This window comes from Drosophila mojavensis, unplaced genomic scaffold, assembly GCF_018153725.1.
Source record: "Drosophila mojavensis isolate 15081-1352.22 unplaced genomic scaffold, ASM1815372v1 contig_19, whole genome shotgun sequence".
Classification (NCBI taxonomy): Eukaryota; Metazoa; Arthropoda; class Insecta; order Diptera; family Drosophilidae; genus Drosophila; species Drosophila mojavensis.
This window is the reverse complement of record NW_025318726.1, coordinates 5,884,708-5,905,829: the sequence shown is the minus strand read 5'-3', so window position 1 is coordinate 5,905,829 and position 21,122 is coordinate 5,884,708. Positions and strand designations below refer to the sequence as shown.

At 39.5% G+C, this 21,122-nt stretch overlaps 2 protein-coding genes across 2 annotated transcripts; one reads left to right on the top strand and one right to left on the bottom strand.

Annotated features, from left to right (window-relative positions):
* Positions 1-308: 308 nt before the first annotated feature.
* On the bottom strand, positions 309-2,028 carry LOC6572001 (60S ribosomal protein L10). Its single transcript, XM_001998119.4, has 5 exons — positions 1,961-2,028; positions 1,779-1,808; positions 1,406-1,711; positions 587-749; positions 309-532 (listed from the first exon to the last, which is right to left on the bottom strand). The coding sequence occupies exons 2-5, from the start codon at positions 1,799-1,801 to the stop codon at positions 368-370; spliced, it is 657 nt and encodes a 218-aa protein (XP_001998155.1). The 5' UTR covers positions 1,802-1,808; positions 1,961-2,028; the 3' UTR covers positions 309-367.
* A 4,027-nt stretch (positions 2,029-6,055) lies between these two features.
* On the top strand, positions 6,056-20,873 carry LOC6572002 (U3 small nucleolar ribonucleoprotein protein IMP4). Its single transcript, XM_001998120.4, has 2 exons — positions 6,056-6,307; positions 19,821-20,873. Exons 1-2 carry the CDS (start codon positions 6,124-6,126, stop codon positions 20,531-20,533), a joined length of 897 nt encoding a protein of 298 aa, XP_001998156.2. The 5' UTR covers positions 6,056-6,123; the 3' UTR covers positions 20,534-20,873.
* The last annotated feature ends 249 nt before the right edge of the window (positions 20,874-21,122 follow it).

Genomic DNA, 21,122 nt, shown 5'->3' with positions numbered 1-21,122 from the left:
TATATTAAAAGCATCGCCTTTGGTTGTTCATAGAGTGAATAACAATCAGCCGGTTATTTCGGATACTATTGTATCCGGTACTATTTATCGGTCGTCTCCCCTCGAAAGCCGATGTTCTCATCCAGGCTTTCATCCGACACAACGTGTGAAGCAAAATCAGCATATATTGCTGGAAATCTCCAGCAAAAGTTTTTTTCGAAATTAAAAATAAATGTACCTTGTGAATATTATACAGTTGTAAGAACAATTTCTTATGAAATCCCTTTTCACTATTGTGTATGCTTATTTTGTATATAAGATGCAATATCTTTGTCTGTATGCTGTATGGACAATGATCCATAAATTTATTGATCAATTGGGGTTTAGTTTAGGCATAAAGATCACGCTGAGCCTTTTCCCATGCAGCAATTGGACCATGTTCAGGTCGGTATTTAACATTGCATCCGTCCTGCTCGAAGCGATTGTCATCACGGAGCTCTTCATATCGTTCCCGATCATACTTGGTGAAGCCCCATTTCTTTGATACGTAGATCTATAATAAAATACATATTAATGTCAGAAGTTAACAGGAATATTTGCTTTTTACCTTTTGGCGGCCGGGGAACTTGAACTTTGCGCGTCGCAATGCTTCTACAACTTGGGCTTTGTACCTGTCACTGGAGCGCACAGACATAATCGGTTGTCCAATTCTTACACGAGCAACAGTTCCCTGCGGCTTGCCGAATGCACCTCTCATACCAGTTTGCAGCCTAAGAAATACATAATAACATATTTTAATGCAATTTGCACTTATGAAATATCAAAACAAGTAAGAAGGCTCTAGTCGAGACTGCTCGACTAGAGACTGCGCTACATTGTCGGCAATTTATTTATTTGTTTGATAATTTTCCTTGAAGTTGGACTATGTTCATGAAACTTTCAGAACGTGATCATGTTTATTCCAAAGCACAAGTCAATACTTTTTGAAATTGGCAGCGAAGGAGCGTAGCATCCAAAGTCTGTAATTTACAAAATCTTCGTATTCATTAAATATACATATTTATATATATACACAATGAATCTGAAGTCTCCAGTTCTAATAGAATTCAAATTGGGCTGAAAAACGAGATCAATTTATCCATTATTCTCGAAAAAAAAAAAAAAAAAAATTTCTGGTGAGATACATAAGTATGCATGCAAAATTTCACTTCTCTAGCTTTTTCTTCCGAGTTCGACGTGCACATACGGACGGACAGACAGGCTATATGGACTAGCCATGATCAAGAATATATATAATTTATGGTGTCTGCGAGGATTCCTTATGTCCGTTACATACTTTTAGCAAAACCCTTATACCCATATTTCCCATTTTCAATGGGTTGAGGGTATAATAGAGACATAAAAACTAAAATATAAATAATCTTACCTATCAGCTCCAGCACATGACAACATTTTGTTGATGCGAATGACGTGGAACGGATGCAGGCGCATGCGGATATGGAATTGATCCTTTCCACAGAACTTCACCAAGTACTTGTTACAGCAAATGCGTCCAGCTTCTAAAGCCTCGCTACTCAATTGTTCATACTCATCGGACACCAAATGCACACATAAAGGAAAGTCCTCGACAGTTGCCTTTTTCCTACCTAAATCAAAAATTCGAATTTTCGGGTCGGGTACACCACGACAAAATCTTGACTTAGGATAGGGCTTGTTTTTACAGTATCGGTAACTAAAACACAAAAATTGAGTTAAGTAAAACTTAAGTTAATGGATATGATAAAAATATATGAACATACCATCTAGCTGGCCGACGACCCATATTGAATCTAAAAATATTGAAATAAATAGTTTAGAATTTCTAGACATGTTCAAACTAATTAATGGAAGGATTCGTAATGAATCTACTTTATCGATTAATAATTAAGAACATATAATAATCTGATGTTTTTAGATAACCTATTAATACGAACGTACGTACCTTTCACAGCGCAGCTCAAAACGAAAGGAGGAATTGGTAGGCAAGCGGAAGTAGGTACCAAATATGTTTTTTTAATATGTTATCGTTAATCGTTCAAACAGAGCTTGTCAAGATAGTAACTTCTTTTTAAAAGCTTGTACCACTAACCACAGAACACATAGACCGGACAAGTAGTGTAAAGCGTTTTGCACACATTTTTTCGGGAGTTATATTATGTGAGCACTTCACAAAATCGACCAAATGGAAATGCTGGGCTACAAAATTGCTACAGGCAGCCCGAGCTTCACACACAGGCATACAAATGCTCATAGTACATGAGCATGGCAATCGATTTGAAAAGTTAGGTATACTCTTCACACAGAAGGGAAGAAACGGGACTCTAACGCGACGAAATTTCAATTTTCGTGAGCTGCTGCTTGTGCTCACATGCATACATACATATACATATTTGAGAGAGCAGAGAACAGAGAGATAGAGAGAGAGCAAGAAAAATTGAGCATAGTGGCTTCTTTTGTTCAACATTTGACCATCTAGGTCGAGCGCATGAAAAGAAATAATTGTGCGTTCGTATATTTTCATAGCCCGAACCTATAAGTGAGGAGCCGAACAAAAACGAAGTTTTCTGGAGTCGTAATGCTCGAAAAAAAAGTGTGCAAATTGCTTTACACTACACTATGGGTAAAAATACCGATAGTGCGGCATAAACCTAATTTGTTTATCTCGAAATCGCAATTATTATTTTTTTTTTAAATCTCATTAAGATGATTCCAATAGACGTAAAAACAATTTTTGTTTAAGTTTTGGTAATGGTAATGTTTTCAGCTTTGTCAGCTGATTCAGGATTGCATTGTGAATTGCAAAAAGTGTGAGAAATAATTCCCATCTTTCGGCGTAAAAAAAGACCATTGCAATTAATATTTATGAAATAGTTTAATTACGGAAAGTTTGTCAAAAAGTATGCTAAATTATATGTTTAAAAAGATTTTCTGTGCTTCTTGATTTAGTGTGAAATACTCCAATGTGTTGATAATTGAATTTACAACCGTAACCTTAAAAAATATTTCTGTGTTTCGTGGAAGATAACTTATAATGTTAGAGCCCGTTGTGAAATGTTTAAGTGGCAAGGTATTCACTAAACGTTCCTTAATCAAATGTTATAAAGGGTTTTTGCTCCTTTTTGCTCCATTTGGCCAAATATCGTATGTTGCAGATACATACGTGATTTTGCTAGAAGTTTGGAACAGCAACAATAAGCAAGAAAGCGCTGTTAGAAATTTTATATTGGAAAATGTAAACAGCGAAAATATATCTTATGTGCAACTGGACATTATTATGCAAAAAGTCTAAAATTTTAGATTATTTACTAAATATAATTTGCGCAAATGTAATCGTAATCTGAATTGATTTAAGCTAAAACATACGCCTAGGCTAGCAGCTAGTGTAGCAACAATATGAATATGGGGGCTCAGAAGACCTTAAGCTATAACAAAGCAGGACCGCGATTAAAGAGGAAATTAGCTTCTGAACTTGCCTCAGAGAGCAATAATTCAAAGCTCATATTGATACATGCTGATTTGGTTTCATCAAAGAAATTAAAAGAAACCAATAAAACTTATGTAATACAAAAAACTATGAGCAGTGACAATTTATGGGATATGGAAAATAAACTATTATTGAATGGGTCAGTACCCATAACTGCTGAAGGTGGCATTAGCGTTTTTAATTGAAAACGGGGTATCTAAGCAATAATATCTCAACATAAAAGCATTAAATAAAAAGCATGGATGTGACATTTATCCTCCCTACTCAGAAATCTGCCAACTAAAATGCAAATGTAGTCTATATTAAATTTAAAACTTATAATATCTATTAAATTGTTTGCAATCGTACCGATACTCATCGGTAAATACATCACATGTATGGGGAAAAGAGTGAGGGCGTGGCACAAATAAAGAAAAAACAAGTAAGAAAGCTCTAGTCGAGACTGCTCGACTACGAGATCCCCTGAACCCTTGGAGCAATAGATATTTCAATAATTTTTTCTTTCAGCTTACACAAGATATAATTTCATAACTGGTTTTCTATAAGGTTTTTTATCGATAAAAAAGATCGGGATGAGTTGTCGATTTTTAATGATAAACTTGATATGCGCTTACTGTAATTACGGACATTTAAAAAAAAATTTGAAGTCTCTAGCTCTTATATCTTCTGAAATCGACGCGTTCATACATACGGACAGACGGACGGACGGACAGACGGACAGACGGACAGACAGACGGACAGGGCCAAATCAACTCAGCTCGTCGCCCTGATCAAGAATATATATACTTTGTGGGTCTGCCACGCCTCCTTCTACCTGTTACATACATTTCAACAAAACCATTATACTCTGATTTCCCATTGAAAATGGGTTCAGGGTATAAAAATCCGAAATTTGGTATTAATATTACTAACGTGTGCGCAAATTTTCAAGGCTCTATCTTTAAATTTACAGTTAATGCCGAACTATCGGTATTTTTACCCATAGTGCACTGCATGTCCGGTTTATGTGTTCTATGGTTAGTGCCAGAGAACACATGGACTAGACATGTAGAACAAACTTTTTCAACACCGAAAAAATGCGCTGAAGAGACCGGACAACCTCGTATTTGGTCGGCTCGGTCGTTTGAGGCTCAACCAGTGAAAATAAGGCACGACAAAATCAGTGTGCTGCGACTGCTGTCACGAAATGCACGCACTACCAAATGAAGCACGGCTATGCGCTCTATTTCCCTTACTCACCCTTACTCTATGGTCTCTCGAATAGCAGCAGCGCACAAAAAATGAATATTGTTCGCGACGGTCCCAGCTCGTTCCTTATGAGTGAAGGGTATACCGAAATTTGTAAAGCGTTCGCCACGTTCATACAAAATGTTAGCGTTTTCATGATTATTTCTAAGAAGGGTATGAAATCGTTGGTGCTCATAAAAATATGATTTTGCGACGGGCATGCGGGCATGAGTATTTGTATGCCTGTGTGCGAAGCTCTTGCTGCCTGTAGCAATTTTACAGTTCACCATTTGCATTTGGTCGATCTTGTGAAGTGCTCACATACATATGTATGTATGTATATAAATTTGATTGTGTGTACGCATGGGCGGCGCTGCTCACAATTTTGGGATATAACTTGTAGAAGCACTTGTATGCCTGTGTGCCTTTACATGTGCGTGTGTGTATGTGTTTGTATGTATGCATGGGAGATTAACATTGGCGTGTGCCTCCCTCAACTTAGAATGGTGTGAACGATTTTGGGCTTCGATTGAAGAGGCGCGCTTATGTTGAAGTACCTGTTTTGATTCAATGATCGTGGGTTACCTATCAGAATGAATGTTTTAAAAAATGTGGTACCTGATTGTTTTTTAAAAATGTGGTACCTGAATGTTTTTTAAAAATGTGGTACCTGAATGTTTTTTAAAAATGTGGTACCTGATTAATCCAAATTTTTTTAAAAATGATCAATTTGACCTATTTTCGTATTCATCTTTTTAAAAAGGTGTCAAACTGACCTGCATATGTATGCACGAGTGCAAGGGTTAAAAAAACACATCCCATTTTGCCCACTGGGATTAATCAGGTAAACCCAAAATCGTTCACACCATTCTAAGTTGAGGGAGGCACACGCCAATACATACATATACATATTTGAGAGAGCAGAGAGCATCGTGAGAGAGAGAGAGCAAGGGAAACATTCAGCGCAGAGGGATCTTTTGTTCAACAGTCGACCATCTCGGTCGAGCGCATGAAGCGAAATGATTGTGCTTTCGTATATTTTCGTAGCCGGAACCCAAAAAGTGAAGAGCCGAGCAAATACGAAGTGTCTGGGAGATAACTTCCGAAAAAAAGTGTGCAAAACGCTTTACACTACTTGTCCGGCCTATGTGTTCTCTGGTTAGTCTCTCTGGTTAGTGTTACTGATGATATACAGCACTACTGTGCAGATTAATATATCACGTTTTTGTTCCATTTCCAAAAATCCGGTTATTTTGACATCATTGATTTTTAGAAATAATGACAAGTATCTTTTAAAGGTTATTTGTGTTACTTACCTTTGAAAATATCGATATTTAAAACGCTAATATTCAGATATAGATTCGCGTGGTAAGGCACTTTACGGAAAAATAAGAATGCTAAGAAAACAGGCAAGACAGAGAAGAGAATTCCTATATTCCAAAGCACTGAATGAACGGATTCTAAAAAAAAGAAAAGATTTGGATGTTATAAGTGATCACTTAAAAAGAAACACATTCCTGAGGTCTTCCAACATTTTGGATGGAGTTTCGGTCTATAATTCTCTTAAATATAGTGGAGGTAATGTTTGAATAAAAACTATACATATGTACATACATACATACATAAATACAGTGTGAGTCACTGAAAATCGTAAACCTATTAATATGCATTCGTCAGAGTAAATGCATAAAAAAAATGTTACAAAATTTAGAAAAATATTTAAAAACTATCATGGGTTTATTGATGTTTTTCGAAATAAAATAAAATTTAAGTTGAAAACATTTAAAAAAAATCAAACTAATCAAAAATCAAAATTTCATCGTTCATCGAAAATCGAACAACTATTTTTCTTCGACAAAAAAAGTTTAACTAAAGTAATCACTTACTTTAGTACTTTGTTGGTCTCCCTTTGGCATTTTTTATCGTTTCTATACGTTTTGGCATAGAGTCCACCAGCTTTCAACAAGTTTCCACAGTTACACTGCTGGTCTTGGGTTAGACGCACTGGTACTTTCGTTAATATTTACTTTATAACTTTTATTTGGAAAGCAATTTAAAAAAAGTAAGAAAGCTTTAGTCGAGACTGTCCGACTACGAGATCCCCTGATCCCCTCGCACATGCACTGCAGTGCAGTGGTGGCTTACTATGGGAAATTAATTGTTTAAAAACTTTTCTTGTCGATGGACGAACTTCATGAAGCCTTTAGATTATGATTATAACATTCATAGATATGCAGGCATTTGCCAAAGCACAAGTCTCTAGTATTTGAAATACGCCTTTTACAAATGTGATGGTGAGGGTGTGAATTAGGGGTGGGGGTAAATTTTGACAAAAACCGAAATTGTATATAATGCGTCTAAATATATATTTTAAATTGGGAGACTCGAGCTTTAAAGATGTAGAATATATAATTTTAAAACTGATTTTCGATAAGGTTTAATGAAACGAAATAACGGGATGAGTTATTGATTTTTAGAGATAACTCGATATGCGCTCTATATATACGGACATTTGAGGTCTCTAGCTCTTATATTTTCTGAAATCGACGCGACGCGACATACGGTCAGAGTGACGGACAGGACCAAATCGACTCAGCTCGTCGCCCTGATCAAGCATACAGTATGTCCATTAATTGTTTTCAAAACAAAAAAATTCGTACAAATTCAACTAACATCATATTTTATTAGGAAAGGCAATTTTTCTCAGAATTTTTTTTTTACATTACTTTTGTTTCATATATTCTTAAAGAAAATAAATAACAAAAATAATAAGAATAGCAACAAAAAGATACAAAACAAATAAGAAGACTCTAGTCGAGACTGCTCGACTAGGAGATACCCTGAACCCTCTAATCTGATATTCTAATCACTCTGCACTTCTTTTCGGCACACATACATACAAACGAACGTATTCGAACGCGATCTGCTAACTGCGCAGTAAGCAGCGACTGCGCTTGGGCTGCGCTGCAGTGTGGGCAACATTATAAGAATTTATTTATTGAATAATTTAATTTCTAGACGTACAATCTTAATAAAACTTTTAGAACATAATCATAATGTTCAAATGTGCGTACAAGTCTCTAGTACTTGAAATACGCCTTTTACAAAGGTGAGGGTGAGGGGGTGGATATAAAGGTGGGGGGGGGGGTAAATTACAACAAAAATCGAAATTATATAAAATACATATAAGTCTACATTTAAAATTTGGAAGCTCTAGGTCTAAAGGTGTAGGAGATATAATAAAATAACTAGCGTTTGATAAGGTTTTTAATTGATAATAAATTATCGGAAGTAGTTATCGATATAAAGAGAAAGACTTGGTATGCGCGTGCTATACACGGACCTAGGAAAAAAAATTTCAAGACTCTAGCTCTTATATCTTCTGAGATCGACGCGTTCATACATACGCACGGACGGACAGAGCTAAATCGACTCAGCTCGTCACCCTGATCAAGAATATATATACTCTATGGGGTCTGCCACGCCACCTTCTGCCTGTTACATACATTTAACAAAACCATTATACTCTGATTTCCCATTGAAAATCAGGGCTGTCCATTAATTCTTTGCAAAATGCAAACATTAATATTATAAGATCTGTATCTCTTTCAGATCGGTATGGAATTGGCTAATATTTGGTATGTCCACCATTAGCTTCCACCTCTGAGGCGTCGCGACATCGACAATATTAATTCATTTATGTCGTAGTATTCCGGTATTTTGAGCCACCCCTCGTATGCAACGAATTAGCTCGTTTTTCGTCTTAGGGCTCCGTTTGGCGACTTTTTTCTTTAGTAAAGCCCACAAATTCTCAATCGGATTGATATCCGGTCTTTGGGGTGGGGTGTCAATAACTTTTCTGCAGTTATATAGAAGCCAAGTGCGACACAGCAGTGACTTGTATGTCGGATCATTATCCTGATACAGCTTATATTTTAGTTTGCTGGGGGTTTCAGGATTAATGAAGCCAAAGTTGTGCGCGCTTTTTGTCAATTCGTTCTTCAAAATATTCAAATAAAATTCCTTCGTCATGATATCGTCGAATATTCTCAGCTCTCCCACACCTTTCGAAGAAATACAACCCCACACCATCACTGATAGCTTGCCAAACTTAACAGTGGGCACAATGTTTTTGGCGTGGAGGACTGTTTTGGGTTTCCTCCAAACTTTTCCAAGGCCATCATTATAAAACAACATTATCTTTGTCTCGTCGCAAAAGATAACATTATTCCAATAGTTAGGAGGACAGTCAATATGAAGTCTTGCGAAGGTCAGACGTTTCTCAATATTTACAGCAGACAGCAACGGTTTCTTTCTTGCCACATGTGTGGAGTATTTGTGTAAATTGAGAACTTTTCTCACAGTCTCGCGACACACTGTCTTTTGAAAGTTTAACTTAATGTCCGTCATGCCCGGAGACTTGTGTGTGGTTTGTTTTCCACTGTCTTAAGAATTTGAGAACAATCTCGTCGAGAGAGCTTTGCTGGAATGCCTTTAGAGCTGTTTAGCTCCAGTCTATTTTCAATTTCTGCCCGATTAATAATATTATAAACTGTTCTTAAACATTTCAGCTAACTCCTTGATGGTTTTTGATACTAATTGTATCAAATTGTCATCGGTGCGTTTACCAGGCATTGCGAAAATTTAAATTTTATGAAAAATAGTAGTGATCCCACGACTTTATTAAAACGAATGAATTCGCGGAAGACTTGTGAAAATAGACGCCGCGAGTCGCATTTAATTTTGATGTTCCATTAGTTTTTTCCCGTCTTCTTTCAACTAATGTTTGCATTTTGCAAAGAATTAATGGACAGCCGATATTTGCTGTTTTTTATACCCTGAACCCATTGAAAATGGGAAATCAGGGTATAATGGTTTTGTGAAAAAGTATGTAACGGGCAGAAGGAGTCATCGCAGACCCCATAAAGTATATATATTCTTGATCAGCACGACGAGCTGAGTCGATATAGCCCTGTCCGTCCGTCCGTCCGTATGAGTGCGTCGGTCTCAGAACTTATAAGAGCTAGGGAGCTGAAATTTGGCATGCATACTCGTGTATACCATACGCAGTACGAGTTTTTTTTCGATAACTCGCCCGATAAATTTTTTATCGAGAATAATTGAAAAATTGATTTTGTTTTTTCAGCCTAATTTGAACACTTTTAGACCTGGATCAAATTTGCGTTGCATATAATGTTAATAGATACAAAGATTTTGTCATTTACAGATTTTGGATACCACGCCCCCTTCGCTCCCAATTTGTAAAAAAAGCATTTCAAGTACTAGAGACTTGTGCTTTGGAATGTACACACATTTTAACTATATGATTACGCTCTTAGAGCGTAATCATAATATTGCCCACACTGCAGCGCAGCCCAAGCGCAGTCGCTGCTTACTGCGCAGTTAGCAGAGCGCGTTCTAATATGTACATACGTGTGTATGTATGTGTGCCGAAAAGAAGTGCAGAGTGATTAGAATATCAGATTAGAGGGTTCAGGGTATCTCCTAATCGAGCAGTCTCGACTAGAGTCTTCTTACTTGTTTTGTTTTGCAAACAATTAATGGGCATACTGTATATGTATATACTTTGTGAGGTTTGCCACGCCTCCTTCTGCCTGTTACATACATTTCAACAAAACCAAAACAACCAAAACCAAAATCAGCAACATTTTTTTAAACTTGTTTCATATTTAAATACTTTTATTAAAATTCTAATTAATACATTTTTATATAATTCGTTTCGTTTATTGAAAACATACATATCTTTAATATATGAATAAAGTTACAGACTTTATAATGGTATATGAGCATATAAGTATTCTATTCTGCACATTGATATATCGGACAGATCACCGATAGAGAATACACAAATTATTTGTAAATGATTTTTATGGGCGGGAGTAAAATCTCTTCTATAACAATTCTTGAACATCATGTCAAAACCAAGGAAGCCCTTCAAGTACCTGGTGCGTCGCTAATTGTCTCGACGGTTGGAAATTTTACAATATGCTCAAGCTACGAAAGTCTCCGACAATGCGGTGCAATCGGGAAAGCTCATACTACAGAATACGGCCTTGTGGAAGGCAATATGGACAAGCGAAAAGTACGAGGGATTAGCTACAAAAATGATCTACTATTACTAGTATTTACTGTGAAATTTTAATGTATTGAAAATTTAAATTTAAATTTGAAATTTAAATTCAGATGGTCTATCGAGAAATAAAATTAGAGATAATGTGAAATGTAGTACCTCAGATATTGCTTTAGTTTAGATGGTGCTTGAACAAAGAATTGGCGGTGTTATTTGTGGCGAGAGTAGCTAAAATTTTCTGTGTTTCAGAGGTGATACTTGTAAGGCGGTGTCTTGGTAGCGGGTTTTACATGTTTTATTGTTTTCATTTTTTAAATAAACATATCGTCTAATTGTCGAATTTAGTGGACAACTAACCCACTATGTTGAGCATAAGTTCCCAGACCACATTTCGGTTCGGGCTACACAAATTTTGGAACTAAAAATCATTTGAATTCCTACGAGCGGCCGAGATCGGTCGACTATTAAACGAAGTCCCGCTGTGCTCAATGTTTTCCATGCTCTCTCTCTCTCTATCTATACATTAGGGCACAGCCAGCAGCTCATAAAAATAGAAATTTCTTCGCGTTAGTCTCCCGTCTCTTCCATTCTGTGTGAAGAGTATACCTAACTCTTCAAATCTTTTGTCATGTCCATACTAAATTGAAACACTATGCTCATGCAAAAATTTGCTTTTTATACCCTGAACCCATTTTCAACGGGAAATCAGGGTATAATAGTTTTGTTGAAATTTATGTATCATGCAGAAGGAGGCGTGGCAGACCCCACAAAGTATACATATTCGACGAGCTGAGTTGATTTAGCCCTGTCCGTCTGTCTGTCTGTCCGTCCGTCCGTCTGTCAGTATGTTTGAACTCGTCGATTTCCGAAGATACAAGAGCTAGAGACCTAAATTTGTATACCCTGAACCCATTTTCAATGGGAAATCAGGGTATGATGGTTTTGTTAAATGTATGTAACAGGCAGAAGGAGGCGTGGCAGACTCCATAAAGTATATATATTCTTGATCAGGCGACGAGCTGAGTCGATTTAGCCCTGTCCGTCTGTCCGTATGCTTGAACGCGTCGATCTCAGAAGATATAAGAGCTAGACACTTGAAATTTTTTTCCTAGGTCCGTGTATAGCACGCGCATATCGAGTTTTGCTTTAAATATCGATAACTTGCTCCGTTATTTTGTTATCGATTAAAACATTATCGAAAACCAGTAATAAATTTATATCTGCTGCATCTTTAAAGCTAGACTCCGAATTTTTATACCCTGAACCCATTTTCAATGGGAAATCAGGGTATAATGGTTTTGTTGAAATGTATGTAACAGGCAGAAGGAGGCGTGGCAGACCCCACAAAGTATATATATTCTTAATCAGGGCGACGAGCTGAGTTGATTTGGCCCTGTCCGTTTGTCCGTCCGTCCGTCTTTCCGTCTGTCCGTATGTATGAACGCGTCGATTTCAGAAGATATAAGAGCTAGAGACTTCAAATTTTTTTAAAAATGTCCGTAATTACAGCGTGCATATCAAGTTTATCATTAAAAATCGATAACTCATCCCGATCTTTTTATCGATAAAAACCTTATCGAAAACCAGTTATAAAATTATATCCTCTACACCTTTATTGCTAGAGTCTCCAAATTTTTAATGTATGCTTATATGCAATTTATACAATTTCGGTTTTTGTTAAAATTTACCCCCCACCCTTAAACTCACCCCCTCACACTCACTTTTGTAAAAAGCGTATTTCAAATACTGGAGACTTGTGCTTTGGCAATTACATGCATATCCATGTCATAATCATAATCTGAAAGTTTCATGAAGATCGTACGTCCACAAAAAAAAGTTATTAAGCAATTAAGTTCTCATAGTAAGCACTCACTGCCGCCCATGCGTGTTTATGCTTGTGTGTGTATGTATGCCTGTGTGTGCGTGCGTGTGTGTGTGTGTGTGTGTGCGTGTTTCTTGTGTAAGCTGAAAGACGCGAAAAATTATTGAAATAGCTATTACTTCAAGGGTTCAGGGGATCTCGTAGTCGAGTAGTCTCGACTAGAGCTTTCTTACTTGTTTATGTATACTTATATGCATTTTATACAATTTCGGTTTTTGTCAAAATTTACCCCTCCATCCCTAATTCACCCCCTCACCCTCACATATGTAAAAGGCGTATTTCAAATACTAGGGACTTGTGCTTTTTCAAATTCATGCATATCTATGTTATATTCATAATCTGAAAATTTCATGAAGATAGTCTATCCACAAGAAAAGTTAAACAATTAACTTCCCATAGTAAGCCAACACTGCAGCCGATGCGTGTTTATGCGTGCGTACGTATGTCTGTGTGTGTGCGTGTATGTGTGCGTGTATGTGTGCATATGCGAATAATTATTGAAGTATCAGTTGCTCGAAGGGTTCAGGGGATCTCGTAGTCGAGCAGTTTCGACTAGAGCTTTCTTACTGTTTTTGTAAAATGTTTGTGTATACCACGCGGATATCGAGTTTTGCTTTAAAAATCGATAACTCCTCCCGATCTTTTTTTATCGATAAAAACCGTATCGAAAATCAGTTATAAAATTATATCTCCTACATCTTTGGAGCTACAGTCTCCAAATTTTAAATGTATATTGATCTGCATTTTATACAATTTCGGTTTTTGTTAAAATTTACCCCCACCCCTATATCCACCTCTCACCCTCACCTTTGTAAAAGGCGTATTTCAAGTACTAGAGAGCTTTGCTTTGGCAAGTGCACGCATATTATTGATATAATTAAGATCTGAAAGTGCCATGAAGAAAAAAGTTATTAAACAATTAAGTTCTCATAGTAAGCGCACACTGCAGCCCATGCGTGTTTATGCGTGGTTGCTTGTGTGTGTATGGGCTGTGTATGCGTGTGTGTGTATGCGAGTGTGTGTGTGTTTTTATACTCATTCACGAAAGTGAATCAGTATATTGGTTTTGTGCAATGTCCGTCTTGCTGTCCTTCCGTCTGTCCGTCCGTCCGTCTGTCCGTCTGTCCGTATGAACGCAATCTATTTCGGCGCTATTGAAGCTAGAGACTTGAAATTTGGAACACATACTCGTGTATATCTCCGATTTATAAAGTGTTAAAATGTTCCCGATCCGCCCACTAGGGGCGTGGCAAATCGGAAAATGCATTTTCCAATATACCAGAAATCATGTTATTTAAAGAGCTAGAAAGCTGAAACTTGGTATGTAGGTCCGCGTTGACCACCCAAGATCACGAGCTATGGCGGATATATTTACGCCCATTGGGGGCGTGGCAAATCGGATAAAACTGTATCTCCTAAAGTTGTAAACCTAGAATGCTGCACGTCAGCTAATGCTAAGATTCTATAAAGTCTAAAGATAAATTATAAGTCTACGCCCATTGGGGGCGTGGAAAATCGGACCTGAATATATAGTGATTTTTTAAATTCTCCTATATTTTGGACACTATTGATGGCAGAGACCTCAAATTTTGTATATATACTCGGATTGATCACCCAAGACCAAAAAGTTTTGTCGGATATATGTCCGCCCACAGGGGGCGTGGCAAACTGCAAAAGTTTATATCTCCTAAAGTATAATAGCTAGAAGCTTCAAATTGGGATAGTTGAGTTACTGGTAGCCTCCTCTATCGATTCCCCAAAAATAATTTTTACGCCTCTTTAGGGGCGTGGCATATCGGAAAATACCCTGTAATTTTCACATTTTTCAAACTTTGCAGTTAGGGTACCGTTATCTCTTTCTAAAAACTGACCAAAAATGAGGTGTCTACGCCCAGTTGGGGCGTGGCAAATCGGAAAAACCTGTATATTCTACAGTATTAGAGCGAAACTTAACTACTAAATTGTTGATGGGATGTGAATAAGTATTCCGCAGTCGGTAACGCCCGACTGCCACGTTCTTGTTATTTTTAATATTCGTTTATTTACAATCTTATTATACTACAAGTTGCAAGTTGAGTGGTGGCTCGGATAGCGCGCGATGTTTGCGGGACGGCCGTAAAGCATTGCTTCGCAAGCACTATGCGCTACCTTAGCCTGGTACAGCTCGACTTCTCATTCGCTCGACTCTGCGCAGCTCCTTCATCAGTGTGGCCGCGAAGGTGCTTGTTAGTTCCCAAGCTTCCTCCGCTTCCAGAATGGCGTTGACTATGTTGTCCGCTCTGATGGAGCGGCCCAGTGCCTCTTCTAGACGACGCCTCTCCTCCAGAAACCGCCCACATACGAAAAGGATGTGGTTGGCGTCTTCCACATGCCCTCGCCCGCACCAGGGGCACTCGTCAGTTTCCTCGTGACCAAAGCACTTCAAATAGCTCCGAAAGCATCCATGGCCCGAGAGGATCTGCGAAAGATATAAGTTACCCTCGCCGTATTTGCGGTTAACCCATGCTTCGAGCACCGGGATGAGCTTGTGCGTCCACCGCCCTTTAGCTGAGCTATTCCACTTCCTTTGCCATCGTGCAATGCTGTTCGCCCTAATAGCGTTGTGTCGCACACGGCTTCGGCGAACAGGTACTCCAGTGGCACCATGCCGGCTATGACGAGCGCCGCATCATCGGAGATAGTCCTGAAAGCGCAGCTGACTGATTGCGCTGATTGCGCTCAGCCTGTAGATCGCGCAAATGTCCCGGCTGAAGCTCGGCATTGCCATCGCTCTTGACCATATTGGCGTAGCATAGAGGATGACAGACCTAATGATGCTCATTAGAAGAAGACGACGTTGCTGTTTAGGTCCCCGCGTGTTAAGCATAATTCTTGAGAGAGCTCTACAAAAATCAGCTGCCTTTTTATGCACATATTCTAAGTGCTCGCGGAAAGTTAATCTTGTGTATAACATGACGCCAAGATACTTAATCGCCCTCTTTGACGCGATGCTGACGCTGCCTATCCTTATATTGGCAGTCTCCATTTTCTTGCGACTTCTTACTAGGACGACTTCCGTCTTGTGCGCCGCAAGCTCGAGCCCAGCTCCTGTCAACCAGCTTCGTATGCGATTGATACTTTCGCTGCACATATCCTCTGTATCTTTAAGATCCTTGCCTATGGCGACGACAGCCACATCATCAGCAAAGCCAATTGTGTGCGCACCTGCTGGTACTTCCAAGCGCAGTACGCCGTCGTACATTATATTCCATAGGAGAGGCCCCAGCAGTAAGCCTTGGGGTACTCCAGCTGATATTGTATGAGTTTGGGGACCCTCACTCGTGTTGTATACCAGTGTTCTTCCTCTGAAGTAGTTTTTTTTTATCTCTTTTAGATATTTAGGGATATTATATTGTGACAGCGCATTCAGTATCATATCCCAACTAGCTGTGTTGAAGGCGTTCTTAACGTCCAGGGTCGCGATGATGCAGTATTGCTTCGTCCCGTGCCTCCATCTGGTGCCTTGGATGGCGGAAGTTGCCAGGCCAACAACTTGTTCTAGAGCATCCGTTGTTGACCGGGCCTTCCGGAATCCAAATTGATTTGGTGATAGGCCTCCGGCGCTAGCAATAGCAGTCTCCAGTCTAGAGCAGATAAATTTTTCAAACACCTTTCCTATGGTGTCTAAGAGGCAGATCAGTCTGTATGAAGATGGCTCGTCAGGTGGTTTGCCAGCCTTGGGTAGCAATACCAGGTTCTGGGTCTACCATTTTGTAGGGAACGTCTCTTGTAGTAAGCATTCGTTGAATAATTCGGCGAACGTACTAGGGTGCAAGGCGAGGGCTACCTTTAGCGCACGATTTGGGATCCCGTCCGGCCCTGGTGCTGTGTTGGTTCTAAGACCTTTGAGAGCTACTAAGATTTCTTCGTCTAAAACAATTTGAGTGCTCGTTGAGAATGAATGGAGCTTAATCGTTCTGGAAAGAGCGTTTCCACAATTGATTTAAGCTCCAAGCGATCCGTAGGCTGCACCTGTCTACCTGAGTATAGTCTTTTAACTACTATCTTATATGCCCTGCCCCAAGGGTCATATTCGGCTGAGTCGCACAACTCTAGAAAGCATTCTAGAATGGCCCGAATGGCCTTCTTCTCGCCTGGATGCATTTGCGTCGAATGTCACCTATTTGTGCATTCCACCAATACGTAGGCTCTTGTTGTCGCGTGAACTGCTTGCGGCGTAACATGCTCACATTGCAGGCACTCTGTATTTGGGCCAGCATTTGGCATGCTCTGGCCTCAGCATTACCAATTGTGCCCAGAGACTGAATGGCCTCTGAAAAGACCGCGGGATCAAAAGTATCCAGCCGATACGACTCCCTCCACAAGGTTGACGCCCTGGCAGGTGGCTCACCTATTGTGAACAGAAGTGCCGTATGATTGCAGCCCGTATAGCTACCGCAATGGCTCCATGTTGTTTCCCGCACGAGGGATGAAGTGACAAAAGTAATGTCAATTACAGATCCGTATCCAGCCCGACTGAAGGTGAACTCGTAACCAGTGTTGAGCAGTGCATCTCTGATATTTGTTGTGTGGCTACCCCATTCTAACGCCCATGAGTTAAAATCTCCTGCTATAATGGCCTTCCGACCCCTAGCATCCTCGACAAGCTCTTCAAGCACCGTTGTGAAATCAGTGAGTTGCATGCTGGGGGCCAGGTAGCAGCTGTAGAGCCATAGGCTACCGTGTTGGCCACGTACGAACCCATTAAATGACAACATTCGAAAGGACATTCGTTGTGTTGCCACATACCCACAAGACCGCTTTGCCATTAGCATCTCTTGCCCATGTCCAAGGGCAGCTGGTTCTACAGTGGTGAGGCTCGCTGAGAAATGCTACGTCTATACATTTTTCCCTTATGGTCTGCTCTAGAAGATCTTGGGCAGCAACACAATGATTTAAGTTAAGCTGAAGGAACCTTAACATTTCATTTTACGAGCAGGCTCGCGGTACGATGGGCACTTGAAGATGCCTGCTGAGTGGTCCGTCTGCTTTTCACCATTCCGGATGCAGAGGCTAAATTTTGGTGGCTTCGTGCATGCTTTTGCACTGTGACCCATCTCTCCACACCTGAAACAGGCGCCCTTTAGGTCACAGTCGCTGCCGCAGTTTGCTGCCATATGACCGTAATCAAGGCACTTGAAACAGCGTTTAGGCGCGGATACGGCATACAACCCATCCAATTCTGATTTTGGACAGCTCGAGCAGTGTTTTGGATTTTCCAATTGGAAGAGCAACTGTAGCTCTTTGCTGTCCACCAAAAGCCGATCGATGCGACTTGATAACCTCAATGGGGAGTGAGCTATCCTTTAACTCCGCCCTAATTGACTCCAAGATCTCCTCTTTGCTCGCTAACTCATCTAGGTCACGAATCTCAATTTGAGCCGATTCGGTAAGTGTTTTAACTACCGCTCGGTCACCCAAGGCTTCGTGAAGGGCCTCAGCACTATGCTCCGGCTTTCTGATTAGTTGCAACAAAAGGTCCCCCTTAGCTGTCTTCCTAATGCCTTGAACGTCGCCGCTCAGATGCTTTAGATTTGGGTCGGTCTTGACTACACGAAGCATGTCCGCATAGCTGCAACCACCCACGCCTGAAATCGCGATTGCGTCACTTCTGGGTCGTTTTTGCATGGGCTTGCGTCCTTTAACGACTGTCCAGCTGTTCGGGTTTGTCTGTCGACCTGCCTGATTTGAACTTTCAGCTGTAGCCCGTAGAGCCATTAGTTCTTTTGGGTTGGCTGCGTCTTTATTGGGCCTCGGCTTTTTTGAGGGTGTTTTCCTCTGATCGGTGGAAACTTCTCTCGACCGCTTGGGCGTATTGCTACCTGTGATCACACTAGTGCTCGCTTTCTCCATTACTTTCTGGAGCGGCATGGTCTGCACCTCGCAGTTTTTAACCGGTCGGTTGCAGAGCTTTTCGGCCGTCTTCTGGAGATTGACCAGCCTAGCCAGCTCCTCTCTCATTAGGGCATTAATATGCCGCTGACCCCCAAATAAGGCAGTCAAGCCCTCTAGCGTAACTCCTATTTGGGCTAACGCTTCTTTTAGAGAGTTGGGTGCCTGGCACTCAGCATACACGTTTTCTTTAGATATTTCCACTTTCGCAGGGAAAAACTCGGAACAAGCTATAGTCAACGATGGATCACAATAACATCGACCGCACGCCACGAAAACGAAACTCGAACTCGCTGTATGCGAGTGTGTGTGTGCATGTGTGTGAGTATGCAAGTGTGTGTGTGCGTGTTTCTTGTGTAAGCAGAAAGTCGCGAAAAATGATTGAAACAGCTATTATTCGAAGGGTTCAGGGGACCTCGAAGTCGAGCAGTCTCGAAAAGAGCTTTCTTACTTGTTAGGATATGAAAGCGTTGGTATGCATAAAGAAAATGATTTTTCGACATGTATGCTTCATGTATGAGCTCTTGCTGCCTGTAAGAATTTTGAATCTCGATATGTCAGAAATCATATTAGTTGAAGCTGAAATTTGGTATGTCCATATGTAGATTCGTATTGACCACCCAAGACCAACAAACTATGGTAGATATATCGACGCCCATTGGGGGCGTGGCAAAAAAGAGAAGAAACACATATGCATGCACGCTTAATCTCGCGTGGACTGCATCGTGGGAGGAATTTAATTGTTTAATAACGTTTCTTGTCGATTGACTATCTTCATGAAACTTTTAGATCGTGAATACAACAATGAAATGCGGGCATGTGCCAAAGCACAAGCTTCTAGTATTTGAATTACATGTTTTACAAATGGGTGATGGGGGTGGATATAGGGGTGGGGGGTAAATTTTAAGAAAAATCGAAATTCTATAAAATACGCACATACGTGCGAGCCTTTGTTTGGCTTTGTGCATTGGCATGTGCTGTTTCTTGTCTAAGCAGAAAAGAAGCAAATAACCACTGAAAGATCAGGCCTTCATAGGAATCAGTCGACTAGAGCCTTATTGTTTCGTTTGCTCTGGTTCATAAAATAATTATTAAGTAAGCAGCAACATTTTTTGAAACTTGTTTCATAAGTAATTACTTTTCTTAAAATCCTAATACATTTTTATATAATTCGTTTCGTTTTTTAGATGTGGAAAATCAAAACATATCTACTATTGATGAATACAAATATGCTGGCTGTCAGGATCCGAAGATTATGTTAACTACATCCCATGAGCCGTCTTCACGCCTGAAAATGTTTATGAAAGAACTTAGACTAATATTTCCTAATGCCCAACAAATGAACAGAGGAAAATATCAACTAAAAACATTAATGCATGCATGTCGAGCTAATAATGTTACAGACTTTATACTAGTGCATGAGCATCGGGGCATTCCCGATAGTCTTGTGATATGTCATTTGCCATTCGGACCAACAGCTTTCTTTAATATAACCGACGTTACAATGCGTCATGATATCCCTAACCTTGGACCTATGAGTGAACAGAAACCGCATTTAATTTTCAGTAATTTTAAAAGCAATATTGGTTTAAGAACTGTACAAATTTTAAAACATTTGTTCCCGGTACCAAAAGACAAATCTGAAAGGATTATTTCATTTATTAACAATGAAGATAAAATTTCATTTAGACACCATCAATATAAATATGTAAATAATGAAATTGAATTAACGGAAGTTGGACCCAGATTTCAATTAAAGTTGTATCAGATTAAGCTTGGAACACTAGAAAATATTAAAGCTGTTGATACTGAATGGGTTAGTCGTCCGTACTTAAATACAAGTATCAAAAATTTAGTTTTTTCGAATACAAATATATTTACTAATAAAATCAATGGTTAATATACACAAAAATTATTTCTTTTTCAACACTAGACCCGGTTTGTTTTAATATGTACCTGGCACGTGTGCATTATGGTTTTCTGTAACATTCTTCAATAATTCCCCTAATACCTACGTGCTTATTCGATAATTCATTATAGCCGTTATCTACAAGTGTTTAAATGTACTAAAATGAGTTTGGGTTACAATGATATGCCATTTGCCATTCGAGCCAATAGCATTTGAGGCAATGCTACATGTTGTTGCTAATCTAGGGATCTGCAGGAGCTGTCCCTTTCTATATGTATTGTATTTTGCGCATTAATATATCGGGCCGATCAAAATAAATACATAAATAATTTGGAAATTATTTTTATGGGCGGGAGTAACATCTGTTCTGTGACAATTCTTGAACATCTTGTCAAAACCAAGGCAGCCCTTCAAGTACCTGGAGCGTCGCCAATTGTTATACTTCAGTCCAGTGCAGAAAATAACAGCTCGACGGTTGGAAGTTTTACAATATGCGCAAACTACTAAAGTCTCCGACAATGCGGTGCAATTGGGAATGCTCATACTACAGAATACGGCCTTGTGGAAGGCAATATGGTCA

What these genes read in the sequence shown, in the direction of transcription:
- LOC6572001 (XM_001998119.4), bottom strand. Translation starts at nt 1,801, where the DNA reads ATGGGTCGTCGGCCAGCTAGATG. An exon ending in GGTCGTCGGCCAGCTAGATG is followed by an intron (nt 1,712 to 1,778) that starts GTATGTTCATAT and finishes TTTGTGTTTTAG; the next exon opens with TTACCGATACTGTAAAAACA. An exon ending in TCATGTGCTGGAGCTGATAG is followed by an intron (nt 750 to 1,405) that starts GTAAGATTATTT and finishes TGTATTTCTTAG; the next exon opens with GCTGCAAACTGGTATGAGAG.
- LOC6572002 (XM_001998120.4), top strand. Translation starts at nt 6,124, where the DNA reads ATGCTAAGAAAACAGGCAAGACAGAGAAGAGAATTCCTATATTCCAAA. An exon ending in TTCTCTTAAATATAGTGGAG is followed by an intron (nt 6,308 to 19,820) that starts GTAATGTTTGAA and finishes TTCGTTTTTTAG; the next exon opens with ATGTGGAAAATCAAAACATA.